Below are 15,203 nucleotides of genomic sequence, written 5' to 3'. Positions count from 1 at the left end.
ATGATTTTTCAACTCGCATATTCAATGAACTTATTTATAATTCTTTTCACAATGGTACCGGAAAAACTGTATTTCGTACTAACTACTGAATTTCTCCCTTGTCATGACTGCCATATCTGTGATGCGAACATCTTTGGTGTTGGAACATGAGGCAGACCATGGGCGGAGCTTAGGATATGGATTGGTATGGAGGGGGATGATGGGGCGGGACTTGTGCACCGTCCGGGGCTGTCGCTAACGTTACGTGATCTGCACCGTAACCAGAGCTCTACACCGGCGTGACAGAAGTGATGGGGTGCCCGCTAATATCATGTCGAACCTCCTTTTGCCCGGTGTAGTCCAGCAATGTCGATCTGTTGTAGAATTTTAGAACATGTTTTTTGCTCGCGTATCATGTTTGTGGAAAGCCAGAATCTACTCTGTAGGAATCAACATGGATTCCGGAAACAGCGATCGTGTGAGACCCAACTCGCTTTATTTGTTCGTGACACCCAGAAAATATTAGATACATCCTCCCAGGTAGATGCCATTCTCCTTGACTTCCGGAAAGCGTTCGATACAGTTCCGGACTGTTGCCTGATAAACAGAGTAAGAGCCTATGGAATATCAGACCAGCTGTGTGGCTGGATTGAAGAGTTTTTAGCAAAGAGAACAGAGCATGTTGTTCTCAATGGAGAGACGTCTACAGACGTTAAAGTAACCTATGGCGTGTCACAAGGGAGTGTTATGGCACCATTGCTTTTCACAATATATATAAATGGCGTATTAGATAGTTTCGGAAGTTCCATGCGGATTTTCGCGGGTGATGCTGTAGTATACAGAGAAGTTGCAGCATTAGAAAATTGCAGCGAAATACAGGAAGATCTGCAGCGGATAGGCACTTGGTGCAGGGAGTGGCAACTGACCCTTAACATACACAAATGTAATGTACTGCGAATACATAGAAAGAAGGATCCTTTATTGTATGGTTATATGATAGCGGAAAAAACACTGGTAGCAGTTATTTCTATAAAATATCTGGGAGTATGCGTACGGAACGATTTGAAGTGGAATGATCATATAAAATCAATTGTTGGTAAGGCGGGTACCAGTTTGAGATTCATTGGGAGGGCCCTTAGAAAATGTAATCCATCAACAAAGGAGGTGGCTTACAAAACACTCGTTCGACTTATACTTGAGTATTGCTCATCAGTGTGGGATCCGTACCAGATCGGGTTGACAGAGGAGATAGAGAATATCCAAAGAAGAGCGGCGCGTTTCGTCACAGGGTTATTTGGTGAGCGTGATAGCGTTACGGAGATGTTTAGCAAACTTTAAGTGGCAGACTCTGCAAGAGAGGCGCTCTGCATCGCGGCGTACCTTACTGTCCAGGTTTCGAGAGGGTGCGTTTCTGGATGAGGTGTCGAATATATTGCTTCCCCCTACTTATACCTCCAGAGGAGATCACGAATGTAAAATTAGAGAGATTCGAGCGCGCACGGAGGCTTTCCGGCAGTCGTTCTTCCCGCGAACCATACGCCATTGGGACATTAAAGGGAGGTAATGACAGTGGCGCGTAAAGTGCTCTCCGCCACACACTGTTGGGTGGCTTGCGGAGTATAAACGTAGATGTAGATGTAGATGACGTTGGAAGTCCCCTGCAGAAACATTGAACCATGCTGCCTATATAGCAGTCCATAATTGAGGAAGTGTTGGCGGTGCAGGATTTTGTGCACGAATTGGCCTCTCGATTACGTCCCATAAATGTTCGATGCGAGTCATCTCAAGCGATGTGAGTGGCCCAGTTATTCGCACCAATTATGCACAATGTTTTTGAAACCAGTTTAATGGCGCCTTATTTCCATAAAAAAAAAACATCGCCGTTTGGCAACATGACGTCCATGAATGGCTGCAAAGGATGTCCAGCAAGACAAACATATCCATTTGGAGTCAATGGTCGGTTGAGTTAGACCAGAGGACACCGTCCACTCCTCGTAAACACTGCCCGCGCCACTGTGGAGTCACCAACCAGTGTGGCCACGAGCCCAGGAGAGGCGCTACCGGGGACGTCGTGCTGTTAGCAGAGGAACTCACGTCAGTCGCCTGCTGCCATAGACCAGTAACGACAAAGTTCTCCGCACTGGCCCACATTATCACACCCAGTGCTGCTTGTCTGTTAGCACTGGCGACTCAACGCAATCGCCGCTGCTCTCGGTCGCTAAGCGAAGGCCGTCGGCCGGCCGGAGTGGCCGTGCTGTTCTAGGTGCTACAGTCTGGAGCCGAGCGACCGCTACGGTCGCAGGTTCGAATCCTGCCTCGGGCTTGGATATGTGTGATGTCCTTACGTTAGGTTTAAGTAGTTGTAAGTTCTAGGCGACTGATGACCTCAGAAGTTAAGTCGCATAGTGCTCAGAGCCATTTTGAAGACCGTCGTTACTGCGTTGTTCAAGGTGAGAGGTAATGCCTGCAATTTGGTACTCTCGCCACACTCTTGACACTGTGGATCTCGGGATATTGAATTTCCAAACAATTTCCGAAATGGAACGTCCCATGGGTTTAGCTCCAGCTGCCATTCCGCGTTCAAAGTCCGTTAACTCCCGACGCCCGGCGTAACCAGGTCGGAAACGTTCTCACATGGATCACCTAAATACACTCCTGGAAATTGAAATAAGAACACCGTGAATTCATTGTCCCAGGAAGGGGAAGCTTTATTGACACATTCCTGGGGTCAGATACATCACATGATCACACTGACAGAACCACAGACTCATAGACACAGGCAACAGAGCATGCACAATGTCGGCACTAGTACAGTGTATATCCACCTTTCGCAGCAATGCAGGCTGCTATTCTCCCATGGAGACGATCGTAGAGATGCTGGATGTAGTCCTGTGGAACGGCTTGCCATGCCATTTCCACCTGGCGCCTCAGTTGGACCAGCGTTCGTGCTGGACGTGCAGACCGCGTGACACGACGCTTCATCCAGTCCCAAACATGCTCAATGGGGGACAGATCCGGAGATCTTGCTGGCCAGGGTAGTTGACTTACACCTTCTAGAGCACGTTGGGTGGCACGGGATACATGCGGACGTGCATTGTCCTGTTGGAACAGCAAGTTCCCTTGCCGGTCTAGGAATGGTAGAACGATGGGTTCGATGACGGTTTGAATGTACCGTGCACTATTCAGTGTACCCTCGACGATCACCAGAGGTGTACGGCCAGTGTAGGAGATCGCTCCCCACACCATGATGCCGGGTGTTGGCCCCGTGTGCCTCGGTCGTATGCAGTCCTGATTGTGGCGCTCACCTGCACGGCGCCAAACACGCACACGACCATCATTGGCACCAAGGCAGAAGCGACTCTCATCGCTGAAGACGACGCGTCTCCATTCGTCCCTCCATTCACGCCTGTCGCGACACCACTGGAGGCGGGCTGCACGATGTTGGGGCGTGAGCGGAAGACGGCCTAACGGTGTGCGGGACCGTAGCCCAGGTTCATGGAGACGGTTGCGAATGGTCCTCGCCGATACCCCAGGAGCAACAGTGTCCCTAATTTGCTGGGAAGTGGCGGTGCGGTCCCCTACGGCACTGCGTAGGATCCTACGGTCTTGGCGTGCATCCGTGCGTCACTGCGGTCCGGTCCCAGGTTGACGGGCACGTGTACCTTCCGCCGACCACTGGCGACAACATCGATGTACTGTGGAGACCTCACGCCCCACGTGTTGAGCAAATCGGCGGTACGTCCACCCGGCCTCACGCATGCCCACTATACGCCCTCGCTCAAAGTCCGTCAACTGCACATACGGTTCACGTCCACGCTGTCGCGGCATGCTACCAGTGTTAAAGACTGCGATGGAGCTCCGTATGCCACGGCAAACTGGCTGACACTGACGGCGGCGGTGCACAAATGCTGCGCAGCTAGCGCCATTCGACGGCCAACACCGCGGTTCCTGGTGTGTCCGCTGTGCCGTGCGTGTGATCATTGCTTGTACAGCCCTCTCGCAGTGTCCGGAGCAAGTATGGTGGGTCTGACACACCGGTGTCGATGTGTCCTTTTTCCATTTCCAGGAGTGTACAAACGACAGCCCCACCGGTACTACCGGCATCTGTCTATGTGCATATCGCTCTCCCATGCCTCTGGTCACCACAGTATCAAGAGTGTACCGAGAAATCAAAGTTCCAGGCATTACCTCTCACCTCTGACAGTACAGTGGCTGACGGCCTTCACTTAACGACCGAGACCAGCGGCGTTTGCGTAGAGTCGTCAGTGCTAACAGACAAGCAATACTGTGTGGTGCAACCGCAGAAATCAACGCGGGACGTATGACGAACGTATCCGTTAGGATAATGCGGCGAAATTTGGTATTAATGGGGTACGGTAGCAGACGACCGACGCGACTGCCTTTGTTTACAGCACCACATAGTCTGCAGCGCCTCTCCTGGGCTGGTGACCATATTGCCTGGGCTCTAGGAAACCTTGGCCTGGTCAGATGATTCCCGATTTGAGTTGATAAGATCTGATGATAGGGTTCGATTGTGGCGCAGACCCCACGAAGCCACGGACCCAATTGTCAACGAGGCACTGTGAAAGCTGGTGGTGGCTCCATAATACTGCCGGCTGTGTTTACACGGTATGGACAGGGTCTTCTGGTCTAACTGAACCAATCATTGGCTAGAAATCGTTAGGTTCGGGTACACGGAGACCATTTGCAGCTTATCATGGACTTCATGTTCGCAAACAACGTTGGAATTTTTATGGATGATAATGCGCCATGTCATCAGGCCACAACTGTTCGCGATCCGTTAGAGAACATTCTGGATAATTCGAGCGAATTACACTACTGGCCATTAAAATTGTACACCACGAAGATGACGTGCTACAGACGCGAAATTTAACCGACGCGAAGAAGATGCTGTGATAGGCAAAAGATTAGCTTTGCAGAGCATTCAAACAAGGTTGGCACCGGTGGCGACACCTACAATGTGCTGACATGAGGAAGGTTTCCAACCGATTTCTCTTACACAAACAGCAGTTGACCGGCGTTGCCTGGTGAAACGTTGTGATACTTCGTGTAAGGAGGAGAAATGCGTACCATCACGTTTCCGACTTTGATAAAACTCGGATTGTACCCCATCGCGATTGTGGTTTATCGTATCGCGACATTGGTGTTAGCGTTAGTCGAGAACCAATGACTGTTAACAGAACATGGAATCGGTGGGTTCAGGAGGGTAACACGGAACGCCGTGCTGGATCCCAACGGCCTCGTATTATCACTAGCTGTTGACATGACAGACACCTTATCCGCACGGTTGTAACGGATCGTGCAGCCACGTCTCGATCCCTGAGTCAACAGATGGGGAGCTTTGCAAGACAACAACAATCTGCACGAACAGTTCGACGACGTTTGCAGCAGCACGGACTATCAGCTCGGAGACCATGGCTGCGGTTACCCTTGACGCTGCATCACAGACAGGAGCGCCTGCGATAGTGTACTCGAAGACGAACCTGGGTGCACGAATGGCAAAACGTCATTTTTTCCGATGAATCCGTGTTCTGTTTACAGCATCACGATGGTCGCATCCGTGTTTAGCGACATCGCGGAGATCGCACATTGGAAGCGTGTATTCGTCATCGCCATACTGGCGTATCACCCGGCGTGATGGTATGGGGTGCGATTGGTTACACGTCTCTGTCACCTCTTGTTCGCATTGACGGCACTTTGAACAGTGAACGATACATTTCAGATGTGTTACGACCCGTGGCTCTACCCTTCATTCGATCCCTGCGAAACCCTACATTTGAGCAGGATAATGCACAACCGCATGTTCTGGATACAGAAAATGTTCGGCTGCTGCCCTGGCCAGCACATTCTCCAGGTCTCTCACCAATTGAAAACGACTGGTAAATGGTGGCCGAGCAACTGGCTCGTCACAATACGCCAGTCCCTTCTCTTGATGAATTGTGGTATCGTGTTGAAGCTGCATGGGCAGCTGTACTTGTAAACGCCATCCAAGCTCTGTTTGACTCAATGCCCAGACGTATCAAGACCATTATTACGGCCGGAGGTGGTCGTTCTGGGTAATGATTTCCCAGTGTCTATGCACCCAAATTGCGTGAAAATGTAATCACATGTCAGTTCTAGTATAATATATTTGTCCAATAAATACCCGTTTATCATCTGCATTTCTTCTTGGTGTAGCAATTTTAATGGCCAGTAGTGTATTTGGCCACTCAGCTTGCCCCAGATGAATCCCATCATACATTTGTGGGACATAATCGAGAGGGCAGTTCATGAGCAAAATCCTGCAGTGGCAGCACTTTTGGAATTATGGACTGCTGTTGTGGCAGCATGGCTCAGTATTTGTGGTGGGGCTTCCAGTGGCCTGTTGAGTCAATGCTCTGCTACAGCGGGCAAAACGAGGTCAGACACAGCGTTAGGAGGTATCCCGCGACTTTTGTCACCTCAGTGTATGTGACACAAACGGTAGAGTATTTTGATTGCACAGACTCAGGGGCTTACACTTTTTACATCGTCAAGGAACCGTAGACACTAGTATCTGACATGACATTCAACTAGATGCCACTACCCGTTCCTGAGCAAGAGAAGTGTTGAACAGATGGTCGGATAGTCGGGCACAAAGTGATCCTACAAGCGTCCCGTTTTCCGATTGAGGTATGGAACGCTAAAAGTGCTCATTTTCAAAGTATATTATTCAGTATACCATCTATTTTATGAATGTGTGGTTATATGAAGACGCCAATACTATCCATGTAGTGCATTTCTTGTTCTGCTTTGGTGTGTGTGTGTGTGTGTGTGTGTGTGTGTGTGTGTGTGTGTGTGTGTGTGTGTGTGTGTGTGTGTGTGTCTTTACGACAGGTTCCATCTGGAGGCTACACATCATCTCCTGTTCTGCTCATCTTCTTTCAACACTATATTCTTCCATCTCCAGCGTCGTCGACCATTCCGATTCTCTTCTTACCTCTTTCTCTCATACCTTCCACTGTCCCTTCTATTATTATTTGATGCAAAAGTTCTTACGCAGTATACTCTTATCTCCCGGCCAACATTTTTTTCCCTCTTTCTGATCACATCCAGTAATTTTTCTTTCTTCTTCTGTTTTCATTACGGCTTCATTCTTAAGTCTGTCAGTTCACTTCATCTTAGGCATTCTACCCCATAGCCACATTTTAAGACTTTGTGAATATCTTTCTTCTTTCTGTTTAACTGTTTAACTGTTTAACTTTCTGTGTAACACTACTCTACAGACTTAACTTTTATCGAACCTCATCTCTACTGGAATTCTTATAGCTGTTACTAACTGCTACACTTTTCAAATACTGACTTTCTCATGAATATGCGCCTCCTTATTTCTTCTGTACAGCTGCCGTCCATGTCATTAAACATCCCAGGTACAAAAATAATTTCGTTCTCATCACTTTTGTCCTGGAAGAGCAGTTGAACGGAATGAACAGTGTCTTAAAAGGAGGATATAAGATGAACATCGACAAAAGCAAAACGAAGATAATGGAATGTAGTCGAATTAAATCGGGTGATGCTGCGGGAATTAGATTAGGAAATGAGACGCTGAAAGTAGTAATGGAGTTCTGCTATTTGGGGAGCAAAATAACTCATGATGGTCGAAGTAGAGAGGGTATAAAATGTAGACTGGCAATGGCAAGGAAAGCGTTGCTGAAGAAGAGAAATTTGTTAACATCGAGAATAGATTTACGTGTCAGGAAGTCGTTTCTGAAAGTATTTGTATGGAGTGCAGCCATGTATGGAAGTGAAACATGGACGATAAATAGCTTGGACAAGAATAGAAGGTTTCGAAATGTGGTGCTACAGAAGAGTGCTGAAGATTAGATGGGTAGGTCACATACCTAGTGAGGAGGTACTGAATAGAATTGGAGAGAAGAGTACTTTGTGGAACAACTTGACTAGAAGAAGGGATCGGTTGGTAGGGCATATCCTGAGACATCAAGGGATCACCAATTTAGTATTGGAGGGAAGCGTGGAGGGTAAAAATGGTAGGGGGAGACCAAGAGATGAATACACTAAACAGATTCAGAAGGATGTAGGTTGCAGTAAGTACTGGGAGATGAAGAAGCTTGCATAGGATAGAGTAGCATGGAGAGCTGCATGAAACCAGTCTCTGGAGTGAAGACCACAACAAAAACATATTTATATTAATTCCATACTTCAAATGGTTGAAATGGCTCTGAGCAATATGCAACTTAACATCTGAGGTCATCAGTCCACTAGAACTTAGAACTACTTAAACCTAACTAACCTAAGGACATCACACACATCCGTGCCCGAGGCAGGATTCGAACCTGCGACCGTAGCGGTGATGCGGTTCCAGACTGAAGCGCCTAGAACCGCACGGCCACACCGGCCGGCGTAATTCAATACTCCTCGCCCTGTACTTGCAATACTTTTCAATATCTTCTGTAGCTCCTCTTCTGATTCCGCCACCACTGCTTAATAATCCACATATTTTATAGTCTTTGTCCCTTCTCCTAAAATTACAATGTCTTCTGCATCATCTATGGCGTTACCTGTCACTTCTTATTCATATTACATTGAACAGCTTCGGTGGCGGTGAACATCCTTGCCTTATACCCCTTCTAACACTCATCTCTTTCATCTCTTCATTCACTACTGTAATTGTTACTTTCGTTTTTGTCTATACCTCCCCTAATAACCTATGTTTCCAGTCTATACCGACATATTTTACAATTCTCAGCAGAATACTCCAGATGACTCTATGGAATGCCTTTGCGCACTCGATAAAAGAAATGTATATCTACTTGTTCATTTCTTTCATTTCTTCTCCAGTCATCCTGTGACAATCAATAGCATCTGTCATTCTTCTATCCTTTCTGAACCCTATCCCGTTTCCCCCTGCATTTTCCTTAATTTTCTTTTCAATTTTCCTTAGCGTGTCTCTTGTCACGTGACTGATATAAGTAACTGTCTTGTAGTCTTTGGATTGTTTCACGTTGCTCTGTTTAGCTAAAGATACCAGAATGGTATTAAGTAAATTTTGGTGCCGAATTCCTGTGTCACACACTCTTTTTTACTACCTGAGTCAATCTGGCCACTGAATCTGGACCTAAGACTTTCAGTGCTTCAGATAGTACACTGTCACAGACTAATGGGAGCTCATGAACAGCTTTCTCCAATAAGGCCTATCTATGTATTGATTATACAGAGATGCCAATATCATCCATATAGACCCTAAAGATGCCAATACCATAGGCCTGCAGAATTGTACAAGCTGCACAGAAAAAAATTGAATACAGGTTGAGTTTTATATTTGGCAGTGGGAGAAATGGTATGTTTGCATATCGTACCTGCACTGCGCAACACAGTTAAAGGCTCACTTTTTCGAAACCCTACAATTGTCCCCCATTGTGACGCATAAATTTGAAATTCGGCTCAAAGGTGCCTACAACTTAACTACATAATGGCGAAACAGCGTAGTTCCCTGCCATGTCATCCTCGGGCTAGGCGGCGCTTCATACAGCAAGGTGTCGCCATATGCGGAAAAAAACGGCGGAGCTCAGACGTTCCTGTGAGCTGTAAGATGGATCAACGCAGTCACATTGGCACCAAACTTCACCGCAGTTCTGCCCAACGCCGCCGTGGACGAGTCTCACAATGGGAAGGACGTCACACCTTTAACTCCTTCTTGTGACGCCCGCATCTCGTGGTCGTGCGGTAGCGTTCTCGCATTTCGCGCCCGGGTTCCCGGGTTCGATTCCCTGCGGGGACAGGGATTTTCTCTGCCTCGTGATGGCTGGGTGTTGCGAGTTGTCCTTAGGTTAGTTAGGTTTAAGTAGTTAGTTCTAAGTTCTAGGGGACTGATGACCACAGATGTTAAGTCTCATAGTGCTCAGAGCCATTTGAACCGTTTGAACCTTCTTGTGACGGTTCTGCGATGGAAGTCAGAACCGCCACGCAGTGTTGAAGTCACGCGGTTTTCTGGTAGACGGCCAAGGAAAAACATTTCAGACACACCACTGCCTGGAACCGACACTAAGCGTCTTCAGGAGGTGGCTTTACGGGCGTCAATCAAACCATTTGTTCTCTCAGGGCTTTGAGTAAAGTCCCACACATTTCGCCGGCGGAGACGACAACTCGCAGTGCGAGAAGCAACAGGGGATGTTTTTGACTACTGGAGTACCTGTTGTGGGTCAGGGACAATGCCGCCGAGGTCGCTAATCTTTGGCCTCATTGCATTTAGTGTTTGTAAACTGTTTTCATATAACTTTTATTATGTGGCTCTTCTTACCTCCCACTGTTTCTATGTTTCCTTTGTTTGTATTAACTGTATATATTTAGCCTGCTTTTGTCCTTATGCCTATTCTTTATACAACGCTTTTGAGACGAATAAGTAACAAGTTAGTCTGTCATTGGGTCTTACTCGTCGGCGGTGGCGTTCGCCACTTGTAGGGTGGACGGAGAGAGGCGGTCGCCAGCCCCGCTTCCTGCGTGGTACGCCGCCGCTGGGGGTGGAACTCTGGCAGGCCGGGGGTGCGGCCGCACGGATGGAGACGCCGGGCCAGAAGACCCCGTGGAGGAGCCGGGGCCGTGCTGCGTAGCGCTCCCGCCGCCGACGTCGCTCTCCTCCTGGAAAACACGGCCAATGTACCCAAGTATACGATAAACACAGCTAACGTGCAACATGATACACGGAGCTTCGCCCGTGCTGCAGAACGTGCAGAACACTGTTTTTGTTGCCGGTGTCGCCCTCCTCGTGGGAAACTGTCTAATGTAGCTGCACGTGTCGTTAGTAATGAAGGATACGACACACATAATTAATGTATAATATGGCAGACGGAACCATGGCCTCTAGAACTTACTACACTACTGGCCATTAAAATCCGTACACCACGAAGATGACGTGCTACAGACGCGAAATTTAACCAACAGGACGAAGATGCTGTGATATGCAAATGATTACCTTTTCAGAGCATTCACACACCGTTGGCAACACCTACAACGTGCTGACACGAGGAAATTTTCCTACCGATTTCTCATACACAAACAGCAGTTGCCTAGTGAAACGTTGTTGTGATCCTTCGTGTAAGGAGGAGAAATGCGTGCCGTCACGTTTCCGACTTTGATAAAGGTCGGATTGTAACCTACAGCGATTCCGGTTTATCGTATCGCGACATTGTTGCTCGCGTTAGTCGAGATCCAATGACTGTTAGCAGAATATGGAATCGGTGGGTTCATGAGGGTAATACGGAACGCCGTGCTGGATCCCCACGGCCTCGTATCACTAGCTATCGAGATGACAGACATCTTATCCCCACGGTTGTAACGGATCGTGCAGCCACGTCTCGATCCCCGAGTCGACAGATGGGGACGTTTGCAGTACAACCATCTGACGAACAGTTCGACGACGTTTACAGCAGCATGGACTCTCAACTCGGAGACCGTGGCTGCGGTTACCCTTGACGCTGCATCGCAGACAGGAGCGCCTGCAATGGCAAAACGTCATTTTTTCGGATGAATCCAGGTTCTGTTTACAGCATCATGATGGTCGCATCCGTGTCTGGCGACATCGCGGTGACCTCACATTGGAAGCGTGTATTCGTCATCACCATATTGGCGTATCACCGACGTGGAGGTATGTGGTGCCATTGGTTACACGGTTCTCGGTCACCTCTTGTTCGCACTGACGGCACTTTGAACAGTGGACGTTACATTTCAGATGTGTTACGACCCGTGGCTCTACCCTTCATTCGATCCCTGCGAAACCCTACATTGCAGCAGGATAATGCACGACCGCATGTTGCAGGTCCTCTACGGGCCTTTCTGGATACAGAAAATGTTCGACTGCTGCTCTGGCCAGCAAATTCTCCAGATCTCTCACCAATTGAAAACGTCTGATCAATGGTGGCCGAGCAACACAGCGTCACAATACGCCAGTCACTACTCTTGATGAACTGTGGTATCTTGTTGAAGCCGCATGGGCAGCTGTACCTGTACACGCCATCCAAGCTCTGTTTGGCTCAATGCCCAGGCGTATCAAGGCCGTTATTACGGCCAGGGGTGGTTGTTCTGGGTACTGATTTCTCAGGATCTATGCACCCAAATTGTGTGAAAATGTAATAACATCTTAGTTCTAGTATAATATATATGTCCAATGAATACCCGTTTATCATCTGCATTTATTCTTGGTATAGCAATTTTAATGGCCATTAGTGTAGTAGATTTTCAGCGTCTTAGATGACTTTATGGCGGTGGCCGAGACTATTCAGAACGGCACGTTTTGTGCCGTTGTGCAGATACGGGTGCGTGTGTGTAGCTTTCCTGCGGCTAAGGTCTCTATTGGTTTGCCTGCGATCGACAAGGTCAAAGAAGAGCAGTGCACATCTATTGACTGCGTAATGCACTACAGTGTCAGATGACCCATCAGCAAGGAAGTGAGTACCTGTGTCTCATGGAAGCTGACATCCCAAAGATGTTCGGGCTCACATGCGACTCCTCTTCGTCGAAATGTCTTGGCTGAAACTCGTCTAGGGATTGAACCGGACTTGTCGCCCTAAATTAGACACTTGTGACCCTTCGGTTAAATTGTCCGGCTGATGGTAAGTCTGCGAAATACAAAGTTTACGTAACGTATAATAACAGTAATATTTTGGAATTCCCACTCACTGAACAGAGCATTGTACGTTTGAGGGTGGTGCGTTTGAAATGAAAGTCTCGGACCGCTCTTTCAGGGAGCGGAAGGCCAGTGGGTAACTCGCAGAAGCGGAACTCTGGTCCTATGTGAAGTATATTAGCGGCAAGAAACAATCAATGCCTTATCTGCGCGATAACAATGGAGGTACTATCGAGCGAAAGCAGAGTTACTGAACACAGCCTTCCGAAATGCCTTCAGAAAACAAGACGAATTAAACATTCCAGAATTGGAATCGAGAACAGCTGCCAACATGAGTAACCTGGAAGTAAATATCCTCCGAGTAGTGAAGCAATTCGAATCACTTAATAAAAGGAAGTCTTCTGGTCCAGACTGTATACCAGTTAGCTTCCTTTATGAGTATGCTGATGCATTAGCTGCATACTTAACAATCATACACAACCGTTCGCTCGACGAAAGATCCGTACAGTTGCACAGGTCACACCGACATTCAAGAAAGGTGGTAGGAGTAATCCACTAAATTACAGGCCCGTATCGTTAACATCTACATCTACATCTACATGACTACTCTGCAATTCACATTTAAGTGCTTGGCAGAGGGTTCATCGAACCACAATCATACTATCTCTCTACTATTCCACTCCCGAACAGCGAGCGGGAAAAACGAACACCTAAACCTTTCTGTTCGAGCTCTGATTTCTCTTATTTTATTTTGATGATCATTCCTACCTATGTAGGTTGGGCTCAACAAAATATTTTCGCATTCGGAAGAGAAAGTTGGTGACTGAAATTTCGTAAAAAGGTCTCGCCGCGACGAAAAACGTCTATGCTGTAATGACTTCCATCCCAACTCGTGTATCATATCTGCCACTCTCTCTCCCCTATAACGCGATAATACAAAACGAGCTGCCCTTCTTTGCACCCTCTCGATGTCCTCCGTCAATCCCACCTGGTAAGGATCCCACACCGCGCAGCAATATTCTAACAGAGGACGAACGAGTGTAGTGTAAGCTGTCTCTTTAGTGGACTTGTTGCATCTTCTAAGTGTCCTGCCAATGAAACGCAACCTTTGGTTCGCCTTCCCCACAATATTATCTATGTGGTCTTTCCAACTGAAGTTGTTCGTAATTTTAACACCCAGGTACTTAGTTGAATTGACAGCCTTGAGAATTGTACTATTTATCGAGTAATGGAATTCCAACGGATTTCTTTTGGAACTCATGTGGATCATCTCACACTTTTTGTTATTTAGCGTCAACTGCCACCTGACACACCATACAGCAATCTTTTCTAAATCGCTTTGCAGCTGATACTGGTCTTCGGATGACCTTACTAGACGGTAAATTACAGCATCATCTGCGAACAGTCTAAGAGAACTGCTCAGATTGTCACCCAGGTCATTTATATAGATCAGGAACAGTAGAGGTCCCAGGACGCTTCCCTGGGGAACACCTGATATCACTTCAGTTTTACTCGATGATTTGCAGTCTATTACTACGAACTGCGACCTTCCTGACAGGAAATCACGAATCCAGTCGCACAACCGAGACGATACCCCATAGCTCCGCAGCTTGATTAGAAGTCGCTTGTGAGGAACGGTGCCAAAAGCTTTCCGGAAATCTAGAAATATGGAATCAACTTGAGATCCCCTGTCGATAGCGGCCATTACTTCGTGCGAATAAAGAGCTAGCTGCGTTGCACAAGAGCGATGTTTTCTGAAGCCATGCTGATTACGTGTCAATAGATCGTTCCCTTCGAGGTGGTTCATAATGTTTGAATACAGTATATGCTCCAAAACCCTACTGCAAACCGACGTCAATGATATAGGTCTGTAGTTAAATGGATTACTCCTACTACCCTTCTTGAACACTGGTGCGACCTGCGCAATTTTCCGATCTGTAGGTACAGATCTATCGGTGAGCGAGCGGTTGTATATGAGTGCTAAGTAGGGAGCTATAGTATCAGCGTAATCTGAAAGGAACCTAATCGGTATACAATCTGGACCTGAAGACTTGCCCGTATCAAGCGATTTGAGTTGCTTCGCAACCCCTAAGGTATCTACTTCTAAGAAACTCATGCTATCAGATGTTCGTGTTTCAAATTCTGGAATATTCCATTCGTCCTCCCTGGTGAAGGAATTTCGGAAAACTGCGTTCAATAACTCCGCTTTAGCGGCACAGTCGTCGATAACAGTACCATCGGCACTGCGCAGCGAAGGTATTGACTGCGTCTTGCCGCTTGTGTACTTTACATACGTCCAGAATTTCTTCGGATTTTCTACCAAATTTCGAGACAATGTTTCGTTGTGGAACCTATTAAAGGCATCTCGCATCGAAGTACGTGCCAAATTTCGCGCGTCTGTAAATTTTAGCCCATCTTCGGGATTTCGCGTTCTTCTGAACTTCGCATGCATTTTCCGTTGCCTCTGCAACAGCGTCGAGGTGGAGGTGGAGGAGTATTTTAGAACATATATTGTGTTCCAACATTATGAATTTGCTCGAAGGAAACTGGGTTGAGAAAACATCGTTCCTGTGGAACACAACTAGCTCTTTATTCACATGAAGTG

General features: G+C 47.4%; 1 protein-coding gene across 1 annotated transcript in view; it reads right to left on the bottom strand.

The window, feature by feature from the left end:
- Nucleotides 1-15,203, bottom strand: part of LOC126293640 (uncharacterized) — a 759,104-nt gene that overhangs the window by 85,612 nt on the left and 658,289 nt on the right. Inside the window, exon 5 of the mRNA XM_049986916.1 lies at nt 10,409-10,614. Coding sequence (XP_049842873.1) covers nt 10,409-10,614 — 206 coding nt within the window. The remainder of the gene's footprint in view (nt 1-10,408; nt 10,615-15,203) is intronic.

Source organism: Schistocerca gregaria, chromosome 10, assembly GCF_023897955.1.
Source record: "Schistocerca gregaria isolate iqSchGreg1 chromosome 10, iqSchGreg1.2, whole genome shotgun sequence".
Taxonomy (NCBI): Eukaryota; Metazoa; Arthropoda; class Insecta; order Orthoptera; family Acrididae; genus Schistocerca; species Schistocerca gregaria.
Note: the sequence above shows the minus strand (reverse complement) of the source record. Positions and strands in the feature narration are given on the sequence as shown.